The 23761-nt window shown below is 39.4% G+C and overlaps 1 protein-coding gene across 4 annotated transcripts in view; it reads left to right on the forward strand.

Annotated features, from left to right (window-relative positions):
• Positions 1-23761, forward strand: part of zdhhc21 (zinc finger DHHC-type palmitoyltransferase 21) — a 152326-nt gene that overhangs the window by 29067 nt on the left and 99498 nt on the right. For 3 of the 4 annotated variants that reach the window (XM_043714371.1, XM_043714352.1, XM_043714380.1), the window contains exons 2-3: positions 7872-8084; positions 17346-17444. In XM_043714371.1, the coding sequence (XP_043570306.1) occupies positions 7931-8084; positions 17346-17444 (253 nt within the window). In that variant the 5' untranslated portion in view covers positions 7872-7930. Of the gene's footprint in view, positions 1-5426; positions 5518-7871; positions 8085-17345; positions 17445-23761 lie in introns of all 4 variants that reach the window. The other variant, XM_043714363.1, reaches the window with a different exon arrangement.

Genomic DNA, 23761 nt, shown 5'->3' on the forward strand with positions numbered 1-23761 from the left:
AAACTTTTTTCCCCGGGTACAACAGAGTGTTACAAGGGGACATAAATTTAAGGTGAAGGGTGGAAGGTATAGGGGAGATGTCAGGGGTGGGTTCTTTACCCAGAGAGTGGTGGGGGCATGGAATGCGCTGCCTGTGGGAGTGGTAGAGTCAGAATCTTTGGTGACCTTTAAGCGGCAATTGGATAGGTATGTGGATGGGTGCTTAAGCTAGGACAAATGTTCGGCACAACATCGTGGGCCGAAGGGCCTGTTCTGTGCTGTATTGTTCTATGTTCTATGTTCTATGTACTGCAGGCTTCAGTCTCACTGTGGGGTCTTCAGGTCACACTACGGGTTAAAGGTCACACTGTGGATAGTCACGTCAAACTGTGTGATCGTTAGGTCAAACTGCAGAGTCATTATGTTACACTGGGTCATCAAGTCAGACCATGGTGTTATCAGGTCACGCTGCAGGATTGTCAGATCACAGTGCAGGGGTCACCAGAGCATGCTGTTCATGTCACCAGGTCCTTCATTGTGGGAGCATCAGGTAACATTGTGGGTTTCAGGTTTCAGCTGTCCTTTCAATCCTATACTGCTCTGCAAAGCGACTACTTATTTCCAATTTGCAAACATTGACCACCACTAACCATTCCTAAATGCCAACATACATCAGGAGTAGGCCAGTCAGCCCTTCAGGCTGGCTCTGCTGTTCAGTTAAATGATTATGGTCAGATCAGAACCCCAAATTAATGTTCCTGCCAACTCAATGCCGTTTTAACTCCTTGCTTAATAAAAATCTATCTCCTTTAACAACAATATTCAAGGACTCTACTTCCACCATGTTTTCAAGAAGAACATTCCAAAGACCCGAAACACTGAGAGAAAATAAATTTGTCTAACCTCTGTTTCAAATGGGATTTGGAAACAGTGACCTCTAATTCTAGATTCCCTTCTCAGAGGAGACATCCTCTCCATATCTATGTTTGTCAAGAACCATCATGTTATGTTTTATGCTTGAAATGATATGTTTTAATCAAATTGCCTCTTACTCTTCTAAACTCCATCTGATACAAGTCTAACATCTCCTCAGACATTCTGCCCATTCCAGTTATTAGTCGAGTGCACGTCTCTGAATTGCCTTGAATACACATGTCCTTCCTGACATCAGATGACTGAAATTGTGTACAATATTTCAGATATGGTCCCCCCAATGCCCTCTCCAGCTGTTGTATAACCTCCCTACTTTTGTATTCAGTCCTCTCACAATAATCAATGACATTCTATTAGCTTTCCTCATTACTTTCTGTTCCTGCATACTAACAGTTTGATTTCATGTGTGAGGAAGCCCAGATCACTTTGCTGTCTCTCACTATTTAGATGATATACTCCTTTTTTATTCTTCCTGTCAAAATGAACTATTTCACATTTTTGCACAACATACTCCATTTGCCACATCTTTGACCACTCACTTAATCTATCTGTACCTTTTTGTAATCTCCTTGCGTCCTCTTCAGAACTACTATCCCAGTGTCATCAGCAAATTTGTATGTATCATGGAGAGTCCTGCAGAGAGTCCTGCAGATGTTTTTGGTTAGCAAAACTGCCAAGTTTAGTGATAAACTTTCAATGAGGAAAATCCAATTGTGCCACTGTTTCTCCTCCAGTAGGTTATGGATTACCTCTTTGTCCTCATCAAAAGTGTTGTTGCAAGGTGACCATATCACTCACCAAACTATAAGCCAGAGATTCAGACTAATGTTCTGGGCTAATGGGTTCAAGACTGGCTTCAGCAACTTGTGGAATTTAAATTCAATCAATAGTTCTCTTATTTAACGTGAGTCTCAGTAAAGGTGACCGCAAGACCAGCATTTATTGTTGTAAAAACCCCATTCGCTTTCTAATGTTTTTTAAGGAAGGAAATCTGCCATCCTTACGTGGTGTGTCAGACATGTGACACCAGACCCCCAAAAAATATGGCTGGCTTTGTAACTGCCCTCTGAAATGAATGATCAAGGCACTCAGTTCAAGGGAAATTAGAGATGAACAACAAATGGTAACCTTGCCAACAACACACCCATCCTGTGAAAGTGTGAAAGACAGAAGTATCCAGATGCTTCTCACGCATATGGTTATTGGTCTGTACAGTAGTAGAGGGCCTGATATCCCTGAAAGTCATGTATCATTCTTGATTTATTTGAGTGCCTTACTTTTGAAGAACACAGATATTTCTTGAGATTTTCTAAAAGTGATTCCTTCATAACATGAGACATGAGAACTGAGACACTCCTAGTCTTTCAATTATTGGTGGTGGAGTTTTCAGGAATCGAGTTATATGTTTACATTTTTTGTTAACTGTAATGTAAGAGATAGAAGCCAGTTTGTATACATCGTGGTCCCAGCAATGAGATAATCTATTTTTGAGATGTAGTTTGGAAGATTACTATTGGTAGGATATCAGAGAAATTTTCCCCAGCTCATCTTCAAATAGTCTCACATTCATCTGGTTTAGTTTTTTTTATAACATAACAACTCTGACCATATAGTCCTGTACTGCATTTTAGTGAAGCCTAGGCTATTTGTTCCAAGTCTCTGGAGCAAGGTTTGATCTCGTAACTTTGTGCATATATGTATGTAGTTCACAAGGACTATGAATAGAAAGAGTTTAAAGGGATATGAACTAAATGCTGACAAATGGGACTGGATTAATTTGGGATACCTGGTGGGCATGGACGAGTTGGACCGAAGAGTCTGTTCCCGTGCTGTATAGAGATATACCCATAGGCACCTTTCTCAACAGAGAGATAAGCAAAGTTGGACCCTCTATGAATTACTGGTACAGGGATTAATGCCATACTTTTAGCATTTTGTCCGGCCCTCAAGGGCAAGAATGCTGTGAACTGAGCTAAACGTAGCATGTGTCCTCCCTTCCCTACTGCTGTCATCTTTAAAATTCAAACTATCTTCAAACACAAGTTGCTAAGATTGTTAGCATCAGAGAACAACTCTTTGAAGATAAATTATTATTGCTGTTCAGGTTTAATAAAATGGCCCAATGTATTGGCACTGTTGAGCTTTGAAAAGCTGAGTAATGGAACCAGGATTTCAATATCCAATTGAACATTCATTATCATTTAAGGCAATGTAAATGTTTGCAATTACCATTTTAACTTCCTAAATTGCACAGTCAATGTGTACAAAGCCATTGACTGGAGAATAGCCAACATTGTTCCATTGTTTGAGTATTGAGTACAGGAGTTGGGAGGTCATGTTGCGGCTGTACAGGATATTGGTTAGGCCACTGTTGGAATATTGCGTGCAATTCTGGTCTCCTTCCTAAGGGAAAAATATTGTGAAACTTGAAAGAGTTCAGAAAAGATTTACAAGGATGTTGCCAGGATTGAAGGATTTGAGCTATGAGGAGAGGCTGAACAGGCTGGGGCTGTTTTCCCTGGAGAGTCGGAGGCTGACGGGTGACCTTATAGAGGTTTGCAAAATTATGAGGGCATAGGTTTAGGGTGAGAGGGGAAAGATATCAAATAGACCTAAGGGGCATGCAGAGGGTGGTATGTGTATGGAATGAGCTGCCAGAGGAAGTAGTGGAGGCTGGTACAATTGCAACATTTAAAAGGCATTTGGATGGGTATATGAATAGGAAGGGTTTGGAGGGATATGGGCCAGGTGCTGGCAGGTGGGACTAGATTAGGTTGGGATATCTGGTTGGCATGGACGGGTTGGACCGAAGGGTCTGTTTCCATGCTGTACATCTTTATGACTCTATGACTCTATGTTTAAGAACGACAAAAGGGATAATCTGGGAAATTACAGCCCAGGGATCCTTACGCCAGTGAGGCGGAAATTATTGGCAAGAATGTTTAGGGATAGAATTTCTTCACATTTGGAAAAGATATGGATTTATTAATGATAGGCAGTATGGTTTTGTATGGGGAAAGTTGCATCTTTCAAATTTGATTGAGTATTTTGAGGAAGTGATAAGATGATTGACAAGGGCAGTAAATGTCTATATGGACTTTAGCAACACCTTTGATAAGGCCCCATAGCAAGCTGACACAAAAAGTGAAGTCACAGGGGATCCCCAATGAGTCTGTGAGATGGATACAGAACTGGCTTAATCATAGAAGGCAGAGTAGGATAGAAGGTCTTTTTCTGACTGGAGATCTGTGACCAGGGATGTACCACAGGGGTCAGTGCTGAGAACTCTGTTGTGTTTAATTGATATAAATAAATAAACACATGATTTGGAAGAGCCTGTAGGTGGCCTGATTAGTAAATTTGCAGAAGACACAAAGATTGGAGGAGGTGCGGATAGTGAGCAGGATTCCCAGAGGATGCAGATAGGCTGGTGACTTGGGCAGAGAAATAACAGATGGAATTTAATCCAGACAAATGCAAGGTAATGCATTTTAGAAGATCTAATGCAGAAGAGAAGTATACAGTAAATGGCAGAATTCTTAGTAGCATCAACATATAGAGTGATCTAGGCATATAGGTCCATAGTTCGTTGAAACTGGCAACACAAACGATGATCTATAAAATCATACATCAAAATCATACTTCATAGAGTATAAAAATTAGCTCCTCTCATGTTCAGCTGCATAGAATTTTAGTTTGTCCACATTCCGAATATTGTGTACAGTTCCAGTCACCAAAATACAAAAGGATGTGGAAGTTTTGGAGAGAGTATATAAAAATGGTATATCAAGAAGTTGCCTGGTTTGGAGGGTTTTAGTTATGAGGAGGCAGTGGGCAAATTTGGTTTGATTTCACTTGAATGTCAAAGGATGAGAGAGAACCTGGTCGAAGTTTATAAAATTATGAGCATCATGGATAGAATGGTTAGTTGGAGTCTTTTTCACTAGGGTATGAATGTCAATTACAAGGGGTCACAGTTTTAAGGTAAAAGGGAGTAAGTTGAAACAAGATGTCAGAACGAGGTGGTGGAGCAGATTCAATATCAACGTTCGAGAGGCATCTTGACAGATATGTGAATAGGCAAGGAATAATAGGTTACAGATGCTGCAGAGGCAAAAGGTTTTTTGTTTAGAAAGATGTCATGTGTTATCACAGTCTTGACTGGCTAAAGGGCCTGTTCCTGTGCTGTTCTTTGTTCTTAGTTTTTCATGTGATCTTGAACTCATTTCTCACATGGGAGAAGTGAGCGTGCTGGATGTAGATCTGTTGGATTTGGTATTTCTGGGTGTCTTCAGCCTGGGTTCATACTCCTGTTTGCTGTCAAGGCACTGATGCTGAAGAGTACTGGTGTGTACTTGAGGCGAAGATCAGTTTCCATGCACTAAAATGTTGTGGAACCAACTGGAGCTAAACAAATTTACATCTAGTTTTATGCATTTAGATTAGACTCCCTACAGCATTGATGCAGGATTAAATAAGAATCTTATAGCAAATGAATGTTTGAAATTCTACAGCCAAAAGAAGGTTACGGATGAGATGGAGAGGTGTTTTGAAGAATTGAGCAGCATGGGACTGGTGGGAAGGTGGAGATGAAGCCCACCAAAGGTGAGCCTTGATGATATTGAATTGGACCATGTGGACCTCTTCATTTTCAGTATGGACAAGCTTTCCAGTACACCCTGTTAATTCTCACCCCAGTAATTGCCTCTATATTTTTGCGAATAGCAAACTTGTATAATTTTTTCCTTACTATACACTGATTTAAAGCAAAAACACTTATTGGATATTCTAATGTCTGCTTTTTGTACCTTTGTTGGAAGGACCATCGAATCATAAAGTCCAATCATCCATGTCACAATGATCCCAAACTAAACTTGTCCCACCTGCCTGATATCCGAAACTAAACTAAGTTGATTAGGAATAATCAACACGGTTTCGTGAAGGGTAGGTTGCGCCTCACAAACCTTATTGAGTTCTTTGAGAAGAAGACCAAACAGGTGGTTGGGGGTAAAACCGTTGATGTGGTGTATATGGATTTCAGTAAGGCATTTGATAAGGTTCCCCATGGTAGGCTACTGCACGAAATATGGAGGCATTAGCGGTTTGGATCAGAAATTGGAAAGCTGAAAGAATACTGAGAGGGTGGTGGTTGATGGGAAATGTTCATCCTAGAGTTCAGTTACTAGTGGTGTTCTGCAAGGATCTGTTTTGGGTCCACTGCTGTTTGTCATTTTAAGAAAAGACCAAGATGAGGGCAAAGATGGATGGGTTAGTAAATTTGTGGATGACACTAAAGTTGGTACAGTTGTGGATAGTGCTAAAGGATGTTGAAGGTTACAGAGGGACATAGATAAGCTGCAGAGCTGGGCAGCGATGTGGCAAATGCAGAAAAGTGTGAGGTGATTCACTTTGGAAGGAGTAACAGGAATGCAGAGTACTGGGCGAATGGTAAGACTTTTGGTAGTATAGATGAGCAGAGAGATCTCGGTGTCCATGTAAATAAATCCCTCAAAGTTGCCACCCAGGTTGACAGGGATGTTAAGAAGGCATACGGTCTGTTAGCTTTTATTAGTAGAAGGATCACATTTCGGAGCCATGCGGTCATGCTACAGCTGTACAAAACTCTGGTGTGGCTGCAGTTGGAGAATTGCGTGCAGTTCTGGTCACTGCATAAGAGGAAGGATGTGGAAACGTTGGAAAGGGTTCAAAGAAGATTTACTAGGATGTTGCCTGGTATGGAGGGAAGGTCTTACGAGGAAAATTGAGGGACTTGAGGCTGTATTTAGAAGAAAGTTGAGAGGTGACTTAACTGAGATGTATAAGATAAGCAGAGCATTAGATCTGGTGGATGGCGAGAGCCTTTTTCCCATGATGGTGATGGCTAACATGAGGGGGCATAGGTTCAAATTGAGGGGTGATAGATATAGGAACAGATGTCAAGGTAGTCTCTTTACTCAGACAGTAGTAAGGGTGGGAAATGCACTGCCGACAACAGTTTTAGGTTTGCCAACTTTATGGGCATTTAAGTGGTCATTGGATAGGCAATGGGTGAGAATGGAATAGTATAGGTTAGATGGGCTTCAGATTGGTTTCACAGGTCGGCGCAATATCAAGGCCGAAGGGTCTATACTGTGCTGTCATGTGCTATATTCTAAACTAGTCCCACCTCCAAACATTTCTTAATCATGAACTTATCTAAATGTTAGCGAGTTTTGAGAAGATTTGTAGCTCAGGTTGAAGTTCTGGATTTAGGTTTGCTCACTGAGCTGGAAGGTTCATTTCCAGATGTTTCATCACCCTACTAGGTAACAACTTCAGTGGGCACTGTACATGATTGCTGCTTTCTATTTATATGTTTGGGTTTCTTTGAATTGGTGATGTTATTTCCTGTGGTGATGTCATTTCCTGTTCTTTTTCTCAAGGGGTTGGTAGATGGGGCCTAACTCGATGTGTTTGTTGATAGAGTATTCTTATCTAAATGTTTTTTAAACATTGTAACCTTTTCCTCTGGAAGTTGATTCCACACTGAACTACTCTCTGTGTAAAATAAAGAATTGCCCCTCATGTCTTTTCTTAAATCTTTCTCCTCTCACCTTAAAAATATGTCCCCTATTCTTGAAATCCTCCACCCAACAGAAAAGTTACTTACTATTCACCTTATTTATACCCCTAATAATTTTAAAAACCTCTATAAGGTCACCCTCTAACTTCCTCCACTCCAGTGAAAAAATTCCCAGCCTATCCAGCCTCTCTTTATAACTCAAACCCTCCATTTGTGACAACATCCTGGTGAGTCTCATCTGACCCTCTCCTTCATGTAACAGGGCAACTGGAACTCGATATAAATGAAAGAGATATTTAATGCTGAATAATAAAAATTTGCACACAAATGTAAGCTATTTTATTTATGGAATATTTGTAAATGTGGGTATTTTTATGTTATTTTTCTCTCTGAGCAGGACTCGCAGGCGTGATTGATTAAATTCCAGCTACCGGCCAGTGAAACAACCTTTCTGTGATGGGGCTTCAAATTCACTTAGTCTACGACCTACAGGGCTGGTGTTGTGTCAGCATCATCACCTTTGTTTGGCTTTATAACACACTCTACGTTCCCAAACTTATCCTCTTCCCTCACTATGAAGAGCAACATATTCCAGCTGCCGTGATAGTGCGTGAGTAGCATTGCTTTCTTTCACCACTGTTTAACTGAACATCCACTACTATTGCAGTTTCATCACTAATTCTCAGACAAAAGTTACGATGATTTCCTTCAATTTTGGTAAGCCCTGTAATCAAGTGGGGTCATACATTCCCAACCATTTTTGTATGCAAAAAGGGGGTAATATACAGATAATTTAGGAGATGGTAGCACAATAGTAATATCACTGAAATAGTCATCTGAAGACCCTGGATGCATACTGTGGAGAAATGAGTTTGAATTCCAGTTGGTGGAACTTAAATTTAATTAATTCACATTTGGAAGCTTGTTTCAGTAATTGTGCCCATAAAAGCCCACCTGGTTCGTTGATGTCCTTTAGTAAGGAAATCTGCCTTCCTTATTTGTTCTGTCCTACATGTGACTCCACATCCAGAGCAAGATGGTTGACTTTTACAAATCAGTAGACCAGCTTCTTGCAGGCCAACATAGTCATTAACAGGTCGATGCAGTAGGCTATGTGCAGGTGTCATGGCACCTGATTGCTGACACATTTTCCAAGGTGATGTCATGTTTGGCTGTCCATGTTGAGAGTGTGCGTGAAGCCCATCAACATTTACAGGCTTTCCATGACAAATGTAAACCACAGGGACTGAAATGTATCATCACTGCGGGAGATAATATTTTAATTTAGTTTTTATATCTTTGCTGTGCATGTGTCTGTTCCCCTTTTAATTATTTGTGACATGCACCACTGGACCCTGTCTAAAACATGCCTAAAACATTTAGAATAGAAAAGTGGAAAAGTAATGAAGCCAGATGGACCACCCAATACTGACCTAGGCACCAGCAACAGCAACAACAAATCCAGACTTGTAAACACAGTAAAATCCTCTTTATCAACATCTGTTGGGCACTGCCAAAATTGAGAAAACTGTCAAATGACAGCCTGACATAGTCACACTCACAGAATCATACCTTTCAGATAATGTCCTTGATACTACAATGACTATCCCTGGGTATGTTCTGTCCTACCAGCAGACAGACCCAACAGAGATCGTGGCACATTGGTCTGCTGTCAGGAGGGGTTGCCCTGGGAGTCCTCAACATTCCAGTCTCATGGCATCAGGTCTAGCATGGGCAAGGAAAAAGTCCTGCTGATTACCCTATACCATCCTCCCTTGGCTGCTGAATCAGTGCTCCACTTGGAGGAGGAACTGGAGTTGCAAAGACATAGAATGTACACTGGGTGAAGGGCTTCAATGTCCACCACCAAACATTGCTAGCCAGAACTTCGATCTGATCGATTGATTGTGGGATTCTATATCTCTGTCTATCTCTTGTTGGTTATGCTGTTCGGCACACAATTGTAACTTCATTTTGAGTTATACCTAGCGCTGCTCCTGCCTTGCCCTCCTTTACTCGCCTTTAAACACTTTAAGAGCTTTATAAGATTAGATTAGATTAGATTACAGTGTGGAAACAGGCCCTTCGGCCCAACAAGTCCACACCGACCCGCCGAAGCGAAACCCACCCATACCCCTACATTTACCCCTTGCCTAACACTACAGGCAATTTAGTATGGCCAATTCACCTGAGTCTGCACATCTTTGGACTGTGGGAGGAAACCGGAGCACCCGGAGGAAACCCACACAGACACGGGGAGAACGTGCAAACTCCACACAGTCAGTCGCCTGAGGCGGGAATTGAACCCGGGTCTCTGGCGCTGTGAGGCAGCAGTGCTAACCACTGTGCCACCGTGCCGCCCACTAAGATGCCAAAAGTTTTGTCATCTCTTTTTGTCATAATTACTTTGCACAAATGTGAGAAATAACTGTATTAAAATGAATACTTCGATGGAGTAACCATTTACTTTGTTTTAATTGCTTTGTTTTGGATCTCTGCAAACTCAGAACATCTGCACAATTCTCAGTGTGTGAAAGCTATGGGCAGTATTTATGGTCTCAACATTGTACCTGTCATTGTGATTGACCCCAAGGTCATATCACTGCTTGAGTCTGGTGTCAAACTCAATGTACACTTTTAAATAGACACACAGAAAGAAGTCGGAATGTAAAGAACGAACGTTTTGATTATGAACATGAATCGACCATTTCACCTTGCTGTCTTGTCTAACGATTTAGTAAGATCACTTTTGATCTGATTATAATCTGAAAAACTCATTCCCAAACATCCTGAAAACCTTTAGAGCTTTTGTTGAAAAGGAAATTACCTCTACTTTAAAAATATTCAAGGACTCTGTTTCCACCACCTTTTCAGGAAAAGAGTTCCAAAGGCTCAGTACCACTTGAGAAAGCGAGAGAGAGAGAGTAAAAATCTCTGTTCTAAATGTGGGGTTAAATAATGACCTAGATTTTTAGATACTTCCATTACAGAAACATCCACTCCACTTAGTTGTGCACTTTTGATGACAAGGTATTTAAGACTATCCGCCAAGTGCTATAAAATGAGATTAGACTGGTTAGGTAATTGCTCTTTTACCAGCACAGACATGATTTGGCTAAAGAGCTTTTTTTCAGTGCTGTAGACTTCTATGACTTCTTGTCAAGAACCCTCAGAATGTTCTATATTTTGATGAAGACACCTTTCACTCTTCTAAGTTTGTGTGCGTAGCATTTCCAAACATTCCCCATGAGACAAACCTGACATCAACCCCCTCCAGCTGCAGATACTAGTTTTGTAAACATTTTCTGAACTGCCTCCAATATACTTACATTCCTCTTAAAATAAAACGATAATCAACTGTAGCTATATCAGGGTTTTCATATTCCTCTTCTAACATTATCTCCTTTGAAGCAGTTATGGTACCAATAGATGAGTATAATGATTGTAAGAAGGTCAGCTAGATGGACCTGATAGAATATGAGTTCCCTGATTGGTTCTGTTAATCTGGACCATTCAGGGAGCCCTGGCAAACTGATAAGCACAAGAGTGTCAGGCATCCTGCTCACTCTGAGAGCTGATTTTGAGACAGCTGGATCAGTGTCAAGGATTCTCCACTTGTAAATAAAAGGTGAGTTGGTGATGGGATACCTGCCTCTGTGGAGTTATTTCAGTTGCAACAAGATAAAAAGCACGCTCCTGAAGAAATGTGCTTGCAGCAGTTGTCTTTGAGTTAGGTTAAGTATTTCTGACATCATGCCATTATTTGGGAAGCTTGCCTTGTTTATCCTGCCATCAAAGAGTGCACCCAGAATATGGAAAACTGAGGGTTTTTTTCTGGGCAAATGACATTGGGGCAGATGAAAAGCCATGAGTAATACTGCTGACAGCTTGTGGACCTGCAGCCTTTTTGGTTATTAGGAACTTAACTTTTCCTGAGGCACCACATACTAAAACCTTTCAAAAATTGATGGATTTAGTTCAGGAATATTACAACTCCAAGTCGTCTTTAATTCTGAAACACTATAGGTTTTAATTGATAATTTGAGAACCAAGGGAATCTATACCAGGACTTTTGACTAGATTAAGCTGACTGGCAGAGACATGTGACTTTGGTTTAATGCTTAATGAGATGCAGAGAGACCATTTGGTATGTGACAGTAATGATGTAACCATGCAAAAGTGATGACTAGCTAAATCCTTCAAACAGGCACTAAGACTGGCTTTACTGTTGGACTATAGGGCAAGTGGACCATATGAGTTGCAGGGCATTCTGATGGAAGTGGGCTCACTCATCAGTCTGACTGAGCTTGGAGAACACCACTTGAGTGAAGGTAATTGCATAGACTCATTCAGGACATGTCCTGAACAGAGAGGCTCTAGATCAGCCCACAGCAAAACCCCGAAAAAAAACCCAAGCCTCAGCCAAATGGTTAAAACTTTCTTCAGAATCTGTGTCAGCAAGGTACTGTAGTTGTTGTGGTATGCAGACTTGAGACAGCAAAAGAGCCCCAATAGAATTAAATTGAGAAGAGAATTCATAGGCCAGTATCCAGGAGAACGCAAACCATGGAAAATCTGCCTACAACTGTTTTGGAACATTATATTGCTCAGCAACATCCAAATCAGCACCAATCAAAATAAACATCTGGTTAAATGGCCACCTGGTTCTAATGGAGGTCGATACTGGCACAGCGATTTCAGTGATCACAGAATCTGTTTTTAACAAAGTTTGCCCTGGATTCCAACCCTTAGGTTTGTACAAGACCTCAGCTAGACTGAGAACCGAAACCGGTGATCCTTTACAGATTACAGGTACAACTTAGATTCCAGTCTCTTTGTGAGAAGTAACTGTTTCAGTTACCACTGATTATAGTAAAAGGCTTTGTCCCAAGCTTGATGGGTAAAAATTGGTTGAGAAAGATTCACACAGGTTCGTTCAATATTTTTCAATTATAAAATGGCTGCCTGAGTGAAGTCATAATTAAATAGTCAGAAGTTTTTCAGAGAGGTCTACAGACTATTAAAGAGGACAAAGCCACCTTGCATGGTGATCAGGTAGCAATTCCACGACTCTGCAAGGCCCGTCCAGTGCCAATTCTGGGCAAAAATAGATTCAGAAGGTTGGAAAGCGAAGGAATCGTCAAGCCAGTACAGTTTGCGGAATGGGCAGCACCAGTTGTACCGACCATGAAGCTGGATGGGCTGGTTCGCCTTTGTGGGGAATTTAAACAAATGTTTCTCACAGCTGGGTAAATGCCCAATGCCTCACATAGAGGATTTATATGCAAAGCTGGCAGGGTAGCTTCCCTTCATGAAGTTGAACATGAGCCCTGCATACATGCGGTTAGATGAGGATTCCCAGAAGTATGATACAATTAATACCATAAAAGTTTGTGCCAATATATAAGACTGCCATTTCTGGTATGTCAGCCTGTGCAATTTTTCAATGGGCGATGGAGACCTTTTAAAATGTCTGCCCCAGGTCGTCATTTATCTAGATGATGTCATAATAACAGGGAAGATCAATAACAAGCACTTAGAGAATTTGAACATTGTCTTTTGATGTTTCTCCCAGGCAGGTGTATGCCTTAGAAGGGGCTATGTTCCAGGCCCCCCAGTGACTTAATTGGGCTAAGGAGTCGACAAGACTGGATTACACCCATCGGGAAAGTAATGTGAGGGTGACCAAAGGTACCCCCACTCCCATGTCTGTGCCAGAGCTCAGATCTTTCCATCGGCGGTGCATTATTATGCAAAGTTCTTACATAACCTGGCCTCCATCCTGGCACCTTTGCATCAACTTTTGACAAAGAGTCAGCCTTGGGAATAGCTGTGTAGCTAAACCATTGCTTTCAAAGAAGTAAAGCTACCATTCTATAAGGTGTTATCACATTATAGTCCCAAATAAAACTTGGTTTTAGGAACACCTAAGACCGTGGGCATTCAGACTTTGGATAATGAAGAGCATAAATATGCCCAGATAGAGAGGGAAGGTTTGGCGGTCATACTTGGAGTCAGAATGTTCCACCATTAACTTTACAGACCTAAATTTGTAATAAATGCGAACCACAAACCTCAGTTAGAGCTACTTAAGGAGCACAAGGCAGTGTTGCTCATGGCTTTGGACAACATTCAGCGATGGCTTCTTGTACGAAGTGTTTATAATTACAAATTAGAACATTATCTGGGAGGTCAAGTAGCGAATGCAGATGCATTGAACCACCTGGGTGATACACTACAGGCCATACAGCAATTATACGAGTCTGTAATGGTTTTAAACTTTCTGGATACGCTTCTAGACTCAGCAGACAATTTCAGACTTTGGACGCAGAAAGATCCTGTCCTTGCAAAACTGGTATAATGGGGAAATCCAAAGGGCTGTCACAACCAGAATTGAAACCTTTTTGGACCCGGACAGACCAGACCACAGTAAAGAACGGCATATTATTTTATGGAGCAAAAGTGATTGTCCTGAGCCAGATACTGGTTAAACTCCACCAGGGTCATCTAAGGTGTTCCCAAACGAAGATGTTGGCGACAAATTATATTTGGTGGCCAGTATTGGATGTAGACATAGCTACATTGGTGGGGCAGTGCCCAGCATGCCAACAATGACACAAATTACAGCCCAGCAGCTCCCTCACATTCATGGGAATGGCTAGATAAACCCAGGACTTGGTTAGACATCGACTGCGGAGGTCCTTTCATGGACTCAATTTTTTTGGTATTCATTGTGGATGGTAGTCACTGAAAGTGGCTGAACATGCATAGAGTTCATTCATCAAAAGTTCATTCATTCATCACCCTTTGGAGGGTTGGTGTGGACTTGTTGGGCCGGTAGCTGAAACAGCATCAGGAACACCAATACTGGACACAGGACTCCCCTAAGCGAGATGGACAGTTTACTTAAAGAGATGAAGTTTGGTGCAGGAACCACAGGAATAGACCTGCATTGGTAAGAGGCATGGTAGATGCGAGGTCATGTCCAGGGACATATATAGTCTGGGTAGGTATAATGGTGCTGAACATGGACCATATGAAAGCTGCAAACTCACAAACAGTGAGGGAACAAGCCAAACCAAAGTGGTAGCCATGGGCACCGGCATGGGACCCAGCTAGCCTGCCTGTTTGTCGGATATGTGGAATAATCTTCCACAGTTACACTGGCACCATCCCCCACCTGTTCCTCTGCTACATCGATGACTGTATTGGCACCGCCTTGTGCCCTCATGAGAAGGTTGAACAGTTCATCAACTTTGTCAACACCTTTCACCCTGACCTCAAATTCACCTGGACCATCTCGGCGATCAACTAACCATAGACATATACTACAAGCTCACCGACTCCCACAGCTACCTAGACTACACCTCCTTCCACCCTACCTCCTATAAAAACACCATCCCTTAGTCCTAATTCCTCTGCCTCCGCTGCATCTCTTCCCAGGACGACCAATTCCACCTCAAAATCCCAGATGGCATCCTCCTTCCACAATCGCAACTTCCCTTGTCATGTAGTTGATGATGTCCTCCAGCGCATCTCCTTCACTTCACGCACCACTGCCCTTGAAGCCCACCACTCCCAACACAACAAGGATAGAACACCCCCCCGCCCCCGGTCCTCATCTTCCACCTCACCAACCTCCGCATACAACACATCATCCTCCGCCACTTCCACCACCTCTAAACGGACTCCACCACCAGAGATATATTTCCTTCCCAGCCCTATCGGCATTCCGAAAAGACCATTCCCTTCGTGACTCCCTCGTTAGGTTCACACCCCCCACCAGCCCACACCCCACTCCTGGCACCTTTCCCTGCCACTGCAGGAAGTGCAAAACCTGTGCCCACATCACTCCCCTCACCTCTATCCAAGGCCCCAAAGGATCCTTCCACATCCATCAGAAATTCACCCGCACCTATACCAATATTATCTACAACATCCGTTGCACCCAGTGTGGGTTCCTCTACATTGGGAAGACAGGACACCTGCTTGCGGATTGTTTCAGAGAATATCTCTGGGACATCTGCATCCACCAACCCCACCGCCTGAACACTTCAACGCACCCTCCCACTCTGACATCAGCATGCAGGTTCCGGTCTGCGTCCACCCCCGAGCTTCATATTCCGTCTCAGGACCCTGCAACTACATGGGATAATTGTGGATTTCAACAGCTTCCTCATTTCCCCTCCCTCCACATTATCCCAGTCCCAAACCTTCAACTCGGACCTGTCCATCACTGCCCCCCTGATCTGTCACCTTCTCCCTATCTATCACTTTCCCTGCTACCTCCCCCACCCCCACCCCCACCCCCTCCTATTTATTTCTCAGCCCTGATCAACAAGCCTCATTCCTGATGAAGGGCTTATGCCCGAAACGTTGATTTTCCTGCTTCTCGGATGCTGCCTGACTGGCTGTGTTTTTCCAGCACCACACTCTCGACATGGATCAAAACCTGCCCGGCTCTTTGGCAGCCTTTCTGACTGTTCTGGAACCCATGTATTCTCCCTATCCATCAAGCTTTGAAGATAGCTCAGAGTCTGAGATGGACATATCAGATGTTGCTGCCTCAATGCCTTTACAGCCTGAAAAAGAGAATGAACTTCTTCCAAGATGCTCCAGGGTGTGAACTCATGATGTTGGGGTGGGTTGAGGCAGGATGGCACCAGAGATTTGTGACTCTTTCTCCCAGTGGCCACGTGACATAGTGCACTTGCAACAGTTTAGTTGATTTAGCAGCAGAGATTTGAGGCATCAGAGAGGAGAAGCCCAGCCAGATCAAGGGCTGAGCTGGAAGTGGGAGCGGTTCCAAAGCACTTATTGACATAAGACGTTAAGATGAACTTTATTGTTTTAATTTTCTGGCTTTATATTCTGAGATTTGGTTTATTTTCTGTGTTTTAAGATGGTGTTGGAGAGTATTTGTACGAAGTACACGTGACAATAAATCAAATTAAATAAAATCAAATTTCCTTGATTGGGGCTGTTAATCTGGTCTAATCAGGCAGCCGCAGTTGACAGATAAGGAGTGTCCTCCAGAGGTGTGTAACAACATCTCTGAACAGGTGATTGCAAGGCATTAAGACAAAGGAAAAAAGAAACAGAAAAAAACCAGGTGATTGAATCTCCTCAGTTCTGACTCTGAGCTGGTTGGCCAGAGCCAGTGTTCCGTGCACAAGTAAATAAACAGTGACTTGGTGACGGGAAGGAAAAAAGAACGAGTGTCATCAGAACTTATGCAGGTTGGCAAGTGGGCCCTGATTGGTGGAGGCAGAGAATGCAGCAATCAATGATGATTGACTGTTAATTGCAAAACTTTATTCTTTTACTTGTCATTGGTTTCCTGGCCACATGGATGTTTTCCTGGTGTTGGGCATATTGAATAAAAGGTTTTGCACATGGTATTTTCACTGAGTCCCTGCACTTACACACACCGCATGGAAGCTGTGGGGAAAAATAACCACCATTGCTGCTGCTGCTGCTGCTGCTGCAGCAGCAGCAGCAGCAGCAGCAGCAGCAGCAGCAGCAGCAGTGTGGAGATCACAAAAATGTACAAACAAGGGATTCAGAATATATTCATTTCGGGGAGTAACAAAAACAACATATAAGCAGGAGATTCAAAAAAAAAGTTTAAAAGAAAGAACAGGAGTGTCAGAGATCAGAGTGTTCACTCTGAGAGCTGGCTCTGAGGGAGCTGGATCAGTGTCAAGGATATCCCAATGTGTAAATAAAAGGTGACTTGGTGATGGGAAACTGGCCTGTAGAGTTATTACAGTGAAATCTTAATGGGTAAATTACAAGCTCAAAATGTCTAATGTATAAAAATTCAAACAGTAGTCAAAACATTTTTGAAACAAGTAATCTTCTTTTTTAGTTTATTACATGGTGTCATTGTGCTGCATCACCTCATTAGTGAGAGCGTCCTTTGCTGACCCAGGGCAGTTACCACAAGACCCGGACATACCATATTCAGGTAGGACATGGAATGTAGTTCCACGTTATCCTGTCCAGTGATCTAGTCAACTTGCGCACATTTTGCACAATGTATTGTAATCTAGGTGGAACATTGCTTTGAACTCACTGTTGTGTATTCATGTACTACTTGCATCTTCCTCCACTGTCCCCACCCTTTCCCCAAGCACTTATGTCAGAAAAATGCCTTGAAGTAATTGTCTTTGCCTTGCAGTTTTATTCCTTCATCATTTGATACTTGAGTAGGAGTGTGGAACAGTCTGACATGGGTGTGTTGTGTAAATAGTGCACTGTGATGTGATTGTGATGCTGGAGATTCTGTGGTTACAGGTTAAATGTAGAGATTGAAGTGACTTTATTTTCATCTTTTGTGTTTTAGCTCAAAAATAAAATAATATTGACATTTTAAGCAGAAATTGTGAATGATATTTGAAAAGGTAATGTCAAAATGAGTGATCCGATTTTAGAAAGATTAGGAAAAGAGCGTTTGATCATCTTCCCTCATCTTATTACTCTTTCATCATGTTCACATTCTGAGAATAATACAGCTTTTTAATAGAAAAGTTAATTAGTTTGACTACGGTTCTGTTCAGAAATATGCCACTTGAGGTGTTGGGAAATCGCAAAAAAGTGTGATAAGCTAATCTTGTGGGCTTATAATGTTGAATTTTATTTCCTGTCGTTTTTTTTTGTTCTCAGTCCTAGTCTAATAGCCTGCTTTAATTGACATTGTTAATGTTGAATCTTATTTTTATTTCCCAACTGGATCTTTCTGAGGCATATACATAAGCTGGGTACTGTTAAAATATTAGGAATCTGAAATGCAGCAACAATAGGCAGGAAAGGAAAGCTTGAGAACGTAAAGCAAGAAATGGAAATGGAGAAATTAAATATCCTTTTGTTAGAAACGAAAATCGCTTCTCAATAATCGCTCTAGACAAATTCAGGAAAACAAAGTTTTATTAACAAGTCAAGTCTGCAGAGTCGGGCACCCTTAAAGAAAAGGCGCGCTGAGGCTTACAAAGTCTCCATTATATATAGCACAAGTCCCTCCTCTCCTTGGCTCCAACAAGCCAAGGTTCACATTCTTAAAAACATCATTATTTTTATCACAAAGTCTGCAACAAAAGGCTCCAGAGTCTCCAAAGTTTGTTGTTTTTCTCACCCTGTAGTCTTATCAAAACAGATGTCTCAAGTCGTACTCCCATCCTGGAGTCTTATCAACCAAGGACTCATCCTTCTCTGCTGTGTGAATGGCTTCATTAATCAAGAGCCTGCTTGCTTTTACTATCGCTCACAAATTGTCAGCATTCTGCACAATTTAAACTACTCTACTTTTGAGTATATAAAATGGTTGTTAGAAAAGAAACAAAGGTTTTGTCTTTTATTATAGATCAGTCTCACAAATTGTCAGCATTCTGCACAATTTAAACTACTCTACTTTTGAGTATATAAAATGGTTGTTAGAAAAGAAACAAAGGTTTTGTCTTTTATTATAGATCAGTCTCACAAATTGTCAGCATTCTGCACAATTTAAACTACTCTACTTTTGAGTATATAAAATGGTTGTTAGAAAAGAAACAAAGGTTTTGTCTTTTATTATAGATCAGTCTCACAAATTGTCAGCATTCTGCACAATTTAAACTACTCTACTTTTGAGTATATAAAATGGTTGTTAGAAAAGAAACAAAGGTTTTGTCTTTTATTATAGATCAGTCTCACAAATTGTCAGCATTCTGCACAATTTAAACTACTCTACTTTTGAGTATATAAAATGGTTGTTAGAAAAGAAACAAAAGTTTTGTCTTTTATTATAGATCAGTCTCACAAATTGTCAGCATTCTGCACAATTTAAACTACTCTACTTTTGAGTATATAAAATGGTTGTTAGAAAAGAAACAAAGGTTTTGTCTTTTATTATAGATCAGTCTCACAAATTGTCAGCATTCTGCACAATTTAAACTACTCTACTTTTGAGTATATAAAATGGTTAGAAAAGAAACGAAGGTTTTGTCTTTTATTATAGATCAGTCTCACAAATTGTCAGCATTCTGCACAATGTAAACTACTCTACTTTTGAGTATATAAAATGGTTAGAAAAGAAACGAAGGTTTTGTCTTTTATTATAGATCAGTCTCACAAATTGTCAGCATTCTGCACAATTTAAACTACTCTACTTTTGAGTATATAAAATGGTTGTTAGAAAAGAAACAAAGGTTTTGTCTTTTATTATAGATCAGTCTCACAAATTGTCAGCATTCTGCACAATGTAAACTACTCTACTTTTGAGTATATAAAATGGTTAGAAAAGAAACGAAGGTTTTGTCTTTTATTATAGATCAGTCTCACAAATTGTCAGCATTCTGCACAATGTAAACTACTCTACTTTTGAGTATATAAAATGGTTAGAAAAGAAACGAAGGTTTTGTCTTTTATTATAGATCAGTCTCACAAATTGTCAGCATTCTGCACAATTTAAACTACTCTACTTTTGAGTATATAAAATGGTTGTTAGAAAAGAAACAAAGGTTTTGTCTTTTATTATAGATCAGTCTCACAAATTGTCAGCATTCTGCACAATGTAAACTACTCTACTTTTGAGTATATAAAATGGTTAGAAAAGAAACGAAGGTTTTGTCTTTTATTATAGATCAGTCTCACAAATTGTCAGCATTCTGCACAATGTAAACTACTCTACTTTTGAGTATATAAAATGGTTAGAAAAGAAACGAAGGTTTTGTCTTTTATTATAGATCAGTCTCACAAATTGTCAGCATTCTGCACAATTTAAACTACTCTACTTTTGAGTATATAAAATGGTTGTTAGAAAAGAAACAAAGGTTTTGTCTTTTATTATAGATCAGTCTCACAAATTGTCAGCATTCTGCACAATGTAAACTACTCTACTTTTGAGTATATAAAATGGTTAGAAAAGAAACGAAGGTTTTGTCTTTTATTATAGATCAGTCTCACAAATTGTCAGCATTCTGCACAATGTAAACTACTCTACTTTTGAGTATATAAAATGGTTAGAAAAGAAACGAAGGTTTTGTCTTTTATTATAGATCAGTCTCACAAATTGTCAGCATTCTGCACAATTTAAACTACTCTACTTTTGAGTATATAAAATGGTTGTTAGAAAAGAAACAAAGGTTTTGTCTTTTATTATAGATCAGTCTCACAAATTGTCAGCATTCTGCACAATGTAAACTACTCTACTTTTGAGTATATAAAATGGTTAGAAAAGAAACGAAGGTTTTGTCTTTTATTATAGATCAGTCTCACAAATTGTCAGCATTCTGCACAATGTAAACTACTCTACTTTTGAGTATATAAAATGGTTAGAAAAGAAACGAAGGTTTTGTCTTTTATTATAGATCAGTCTCACAAATTGTCAGCATTCTGCACAATTTAAACTACTCTACTTTTGAGTATATAAAATGGTTGTTAGAAAAGAAACAAAGGTTTTGTCTTTTATTATAGATCAGTCTCACAAATTGTCAGCATTCTGCACAATGTAAACTACTCTACTTTTGAGTATATAAAATGGTTAGAAAAGAAACGAAGGTTTTGTCTTTTATTATAGATCAGTCTCACAAATTGTCAGCATTCTGCACAATGTAAACTACTCTACTTTTGAGTATATAAAATGGTTAGAAAAGAAACGAAGGTTTTGTCTTTTATTATAGATCAGTCTCACAAATTGTCAGCATTCTGCACAATTTAAACTACTCTACTTTTGAGTATATAAAATGGTTGTTAGAAAAGAAACAAAGGTTTTGTCTTTTATTATAGATCAGTCTCACAAATTGTCAGCATTCTGCACAATGTAAACTACTCTACTTTTGAGTATATAAAATGGTTAGAAAAGAAACGAAGGTTTTGTCTTTTATTATAGATCAGTCTCACAAATTGTCAGCATTCTGCACAATGTAAACTACTCTACTTTTGAGTATATAAAATGGTTAGAAAAGAAACGAAGGTTTTGTCTTTTATTATAGATCAGTCTCACAAATTGTCAGCATTCTGCACAATTTAAACTACTCTACTTTTGAGTATATAAAATGGTTGTTAGAAAAGAAACAAAGGTTTTGTCTTTTATTATAGATCAGTCTCACAAATTGTCAGCATTCTGCACAATGTAAACTACTCTACTTTTGAGTATATAAAATGGTTAGAAAAGAAACGAAGGTTTTGTCTTTTATTATAGATCAGTCTCACAAATTGTCAGCATTCTGCACAATGTAAACTACTCTACTTTTGAGTATATAAAATGGTTAGAAAAGAAACGAAGGTTTTGTCTTTTATTATAGATCAGTCTCACAAATTGTCAGCATTCTGCACAATTTAAACTACTCTACTTTTGAGTATATAAAATGGTTGTTAGAAAAGAAACAAAGGTTTTGTCTTTTATTATAGATCAGTCTCACAAATTGTCAGCATTCTGCACAATGTAAACTACTCTACTTTTGAGTATATAAAATGGTTAGAAAAGAAACGAAGGTTTTGTCTTTTATTATAGATCAGTCTCACAAATTGTCAGCATTCTGCACAATGTAAACTACTCTACTTTTGAGTATATAAAATGGTTAGAAAAGAAACGAAGGTTTTGTCTTTTATTATAGATCAGTCTCACAAATTGTCAGCATTCTGCACAATTTAAACTACTCTACTTTTGAGTATATAAAATGGTTGTTAGAAAAGAAACAAAGGTTTTGTCTTTTATTATAGATCAGTCTCACAAATTGTCAGCATTCTGCACAATGTAAACTACTCTACTTTTGAGTATATAAAATGGTTAGAAAAGAAACGAAGGTTTTGTCTTTTATTATAGATCAGTCTCACAAATTGTCAGCATTCTGCACAATGTAAACTACTCTACTTTTGAGTATATAAAATGGTTAGAAAAGAAACGAAGGTTTTGTCTTTTATTATAGATCAGTCTCACAAATTGTCAGCATTCTGCACAATTTAAACTACTCTACTTTTGAGTATATAAAATGGTTGTTAGAAAAGAAACAAAGGTTTTGTCTTTTATTATAGATCAGTCTCACAAATTGTCAGCATTCTGCACAATGTAAACTACTCTACTTTTGAGTATATAAAATGGTTAGAAAAGAAACGAAGGTTTTGTCTTTTATTATAGATCAGTCTCACAAATTGTCAGCATTCTGCACAATGTAAACTACTCTACTTTTGAGTATATAAAATGGTTAGAAAAGAAACGAAGGTTTTGTCTTTTATTATAGATCAGTCTCACAAATTGTCAGCATTCTGCACAATTTAAACTACTCTACTTTTGAGTATATAAAATGGTTGTTAGAAAAGAAACAAAGGTTTTGTCTTTTATTATAGATCAGTCTCACAAATTGTCAGCATTCTGCACAATGTAAACTACTCTACTTTTGAGTATATAAAATGGTTAGAAAAGAAACGAAGGTTTTGTCTTTTATTATAGATCAGTCTCACAAATTGTCAGCATTCTGCACAATGTAAACTACTCTACTTTTGAGTATATAAAATGGTTAGAAAAGAAACGAAGGTTTTGTCTTTTATTATAGATCAGTCTCACAAATTGTCAGCATTCTGCACAATTTAAACTACTCTACTTTTGAGTATATAAAATGGTTGTTAGAAAAGAAACAAAGGTTTTGTCTTTTATTATAGATCAGTCTCACAAATTGTCAGCATTCTGCACAATGTAAACTACTCTACTTTTGAGTATATAAAATGGTTAGAAAAGAAACGAAGGTTTTGTCTTTTATTATAGATCAGTCTCACAAATTGTCAGCATTCTGCACAATGTAAACTACTCTACTTTTGAGTATATAAAATGGTTAGAAAAGAAACGAAGGTTTTGTCTTTTATTATAGATCAGTCTCACAAATTGTCAGCATTCTGCACAATTTAAACTACTCTACTTTTGAGTATATAAAATGGTTGTTAGAAAAGAAACAAAGGTTTTGTCTTTTATTATAGATCAGTCTCACAAATTGTCAGCATTCTGCACAATGTAAACTACTCTACTTTTGAGTATATAAAATGGTTAGAAAAGAAACGAAGGTTTTGTCTTTTATTATAGATCAGTCTCACAAATTGTCAGCATTCTGCACAATGTAAACTACTCTACTTTTGAGTATATAAAATGGTTAGAAAAGAAACGAAGGTTTTGTCTTTTATTATAGATCAGTCTCACAAATTGTCAGCATTCTGCACAATTTAAACTACTCTACTTTTGAGTATATAAAATGGTTGTTAGAAAAGAAACAAAGGTTTTGTCTTTTATTATAGATCAGTCTCACAAATTGTCAGCATTCT

The sequence above is a fragment of the Chiloscyllium plagiosum genome, chromosome 2, assembly GCF_004010195.1.
Source record: "Chiloscyllium plagiosum isolate BGI_BamShark_2017 chromosome 2, ASM401019v2, whole genome shotgun sequence".
NCBI lineage: Eukaryota > Metazoa > Chordata > Chondrichthyes > Orectolobiformes > Hemiscylliidae > Chiloscyllium > Chiloscyllium plagiosum.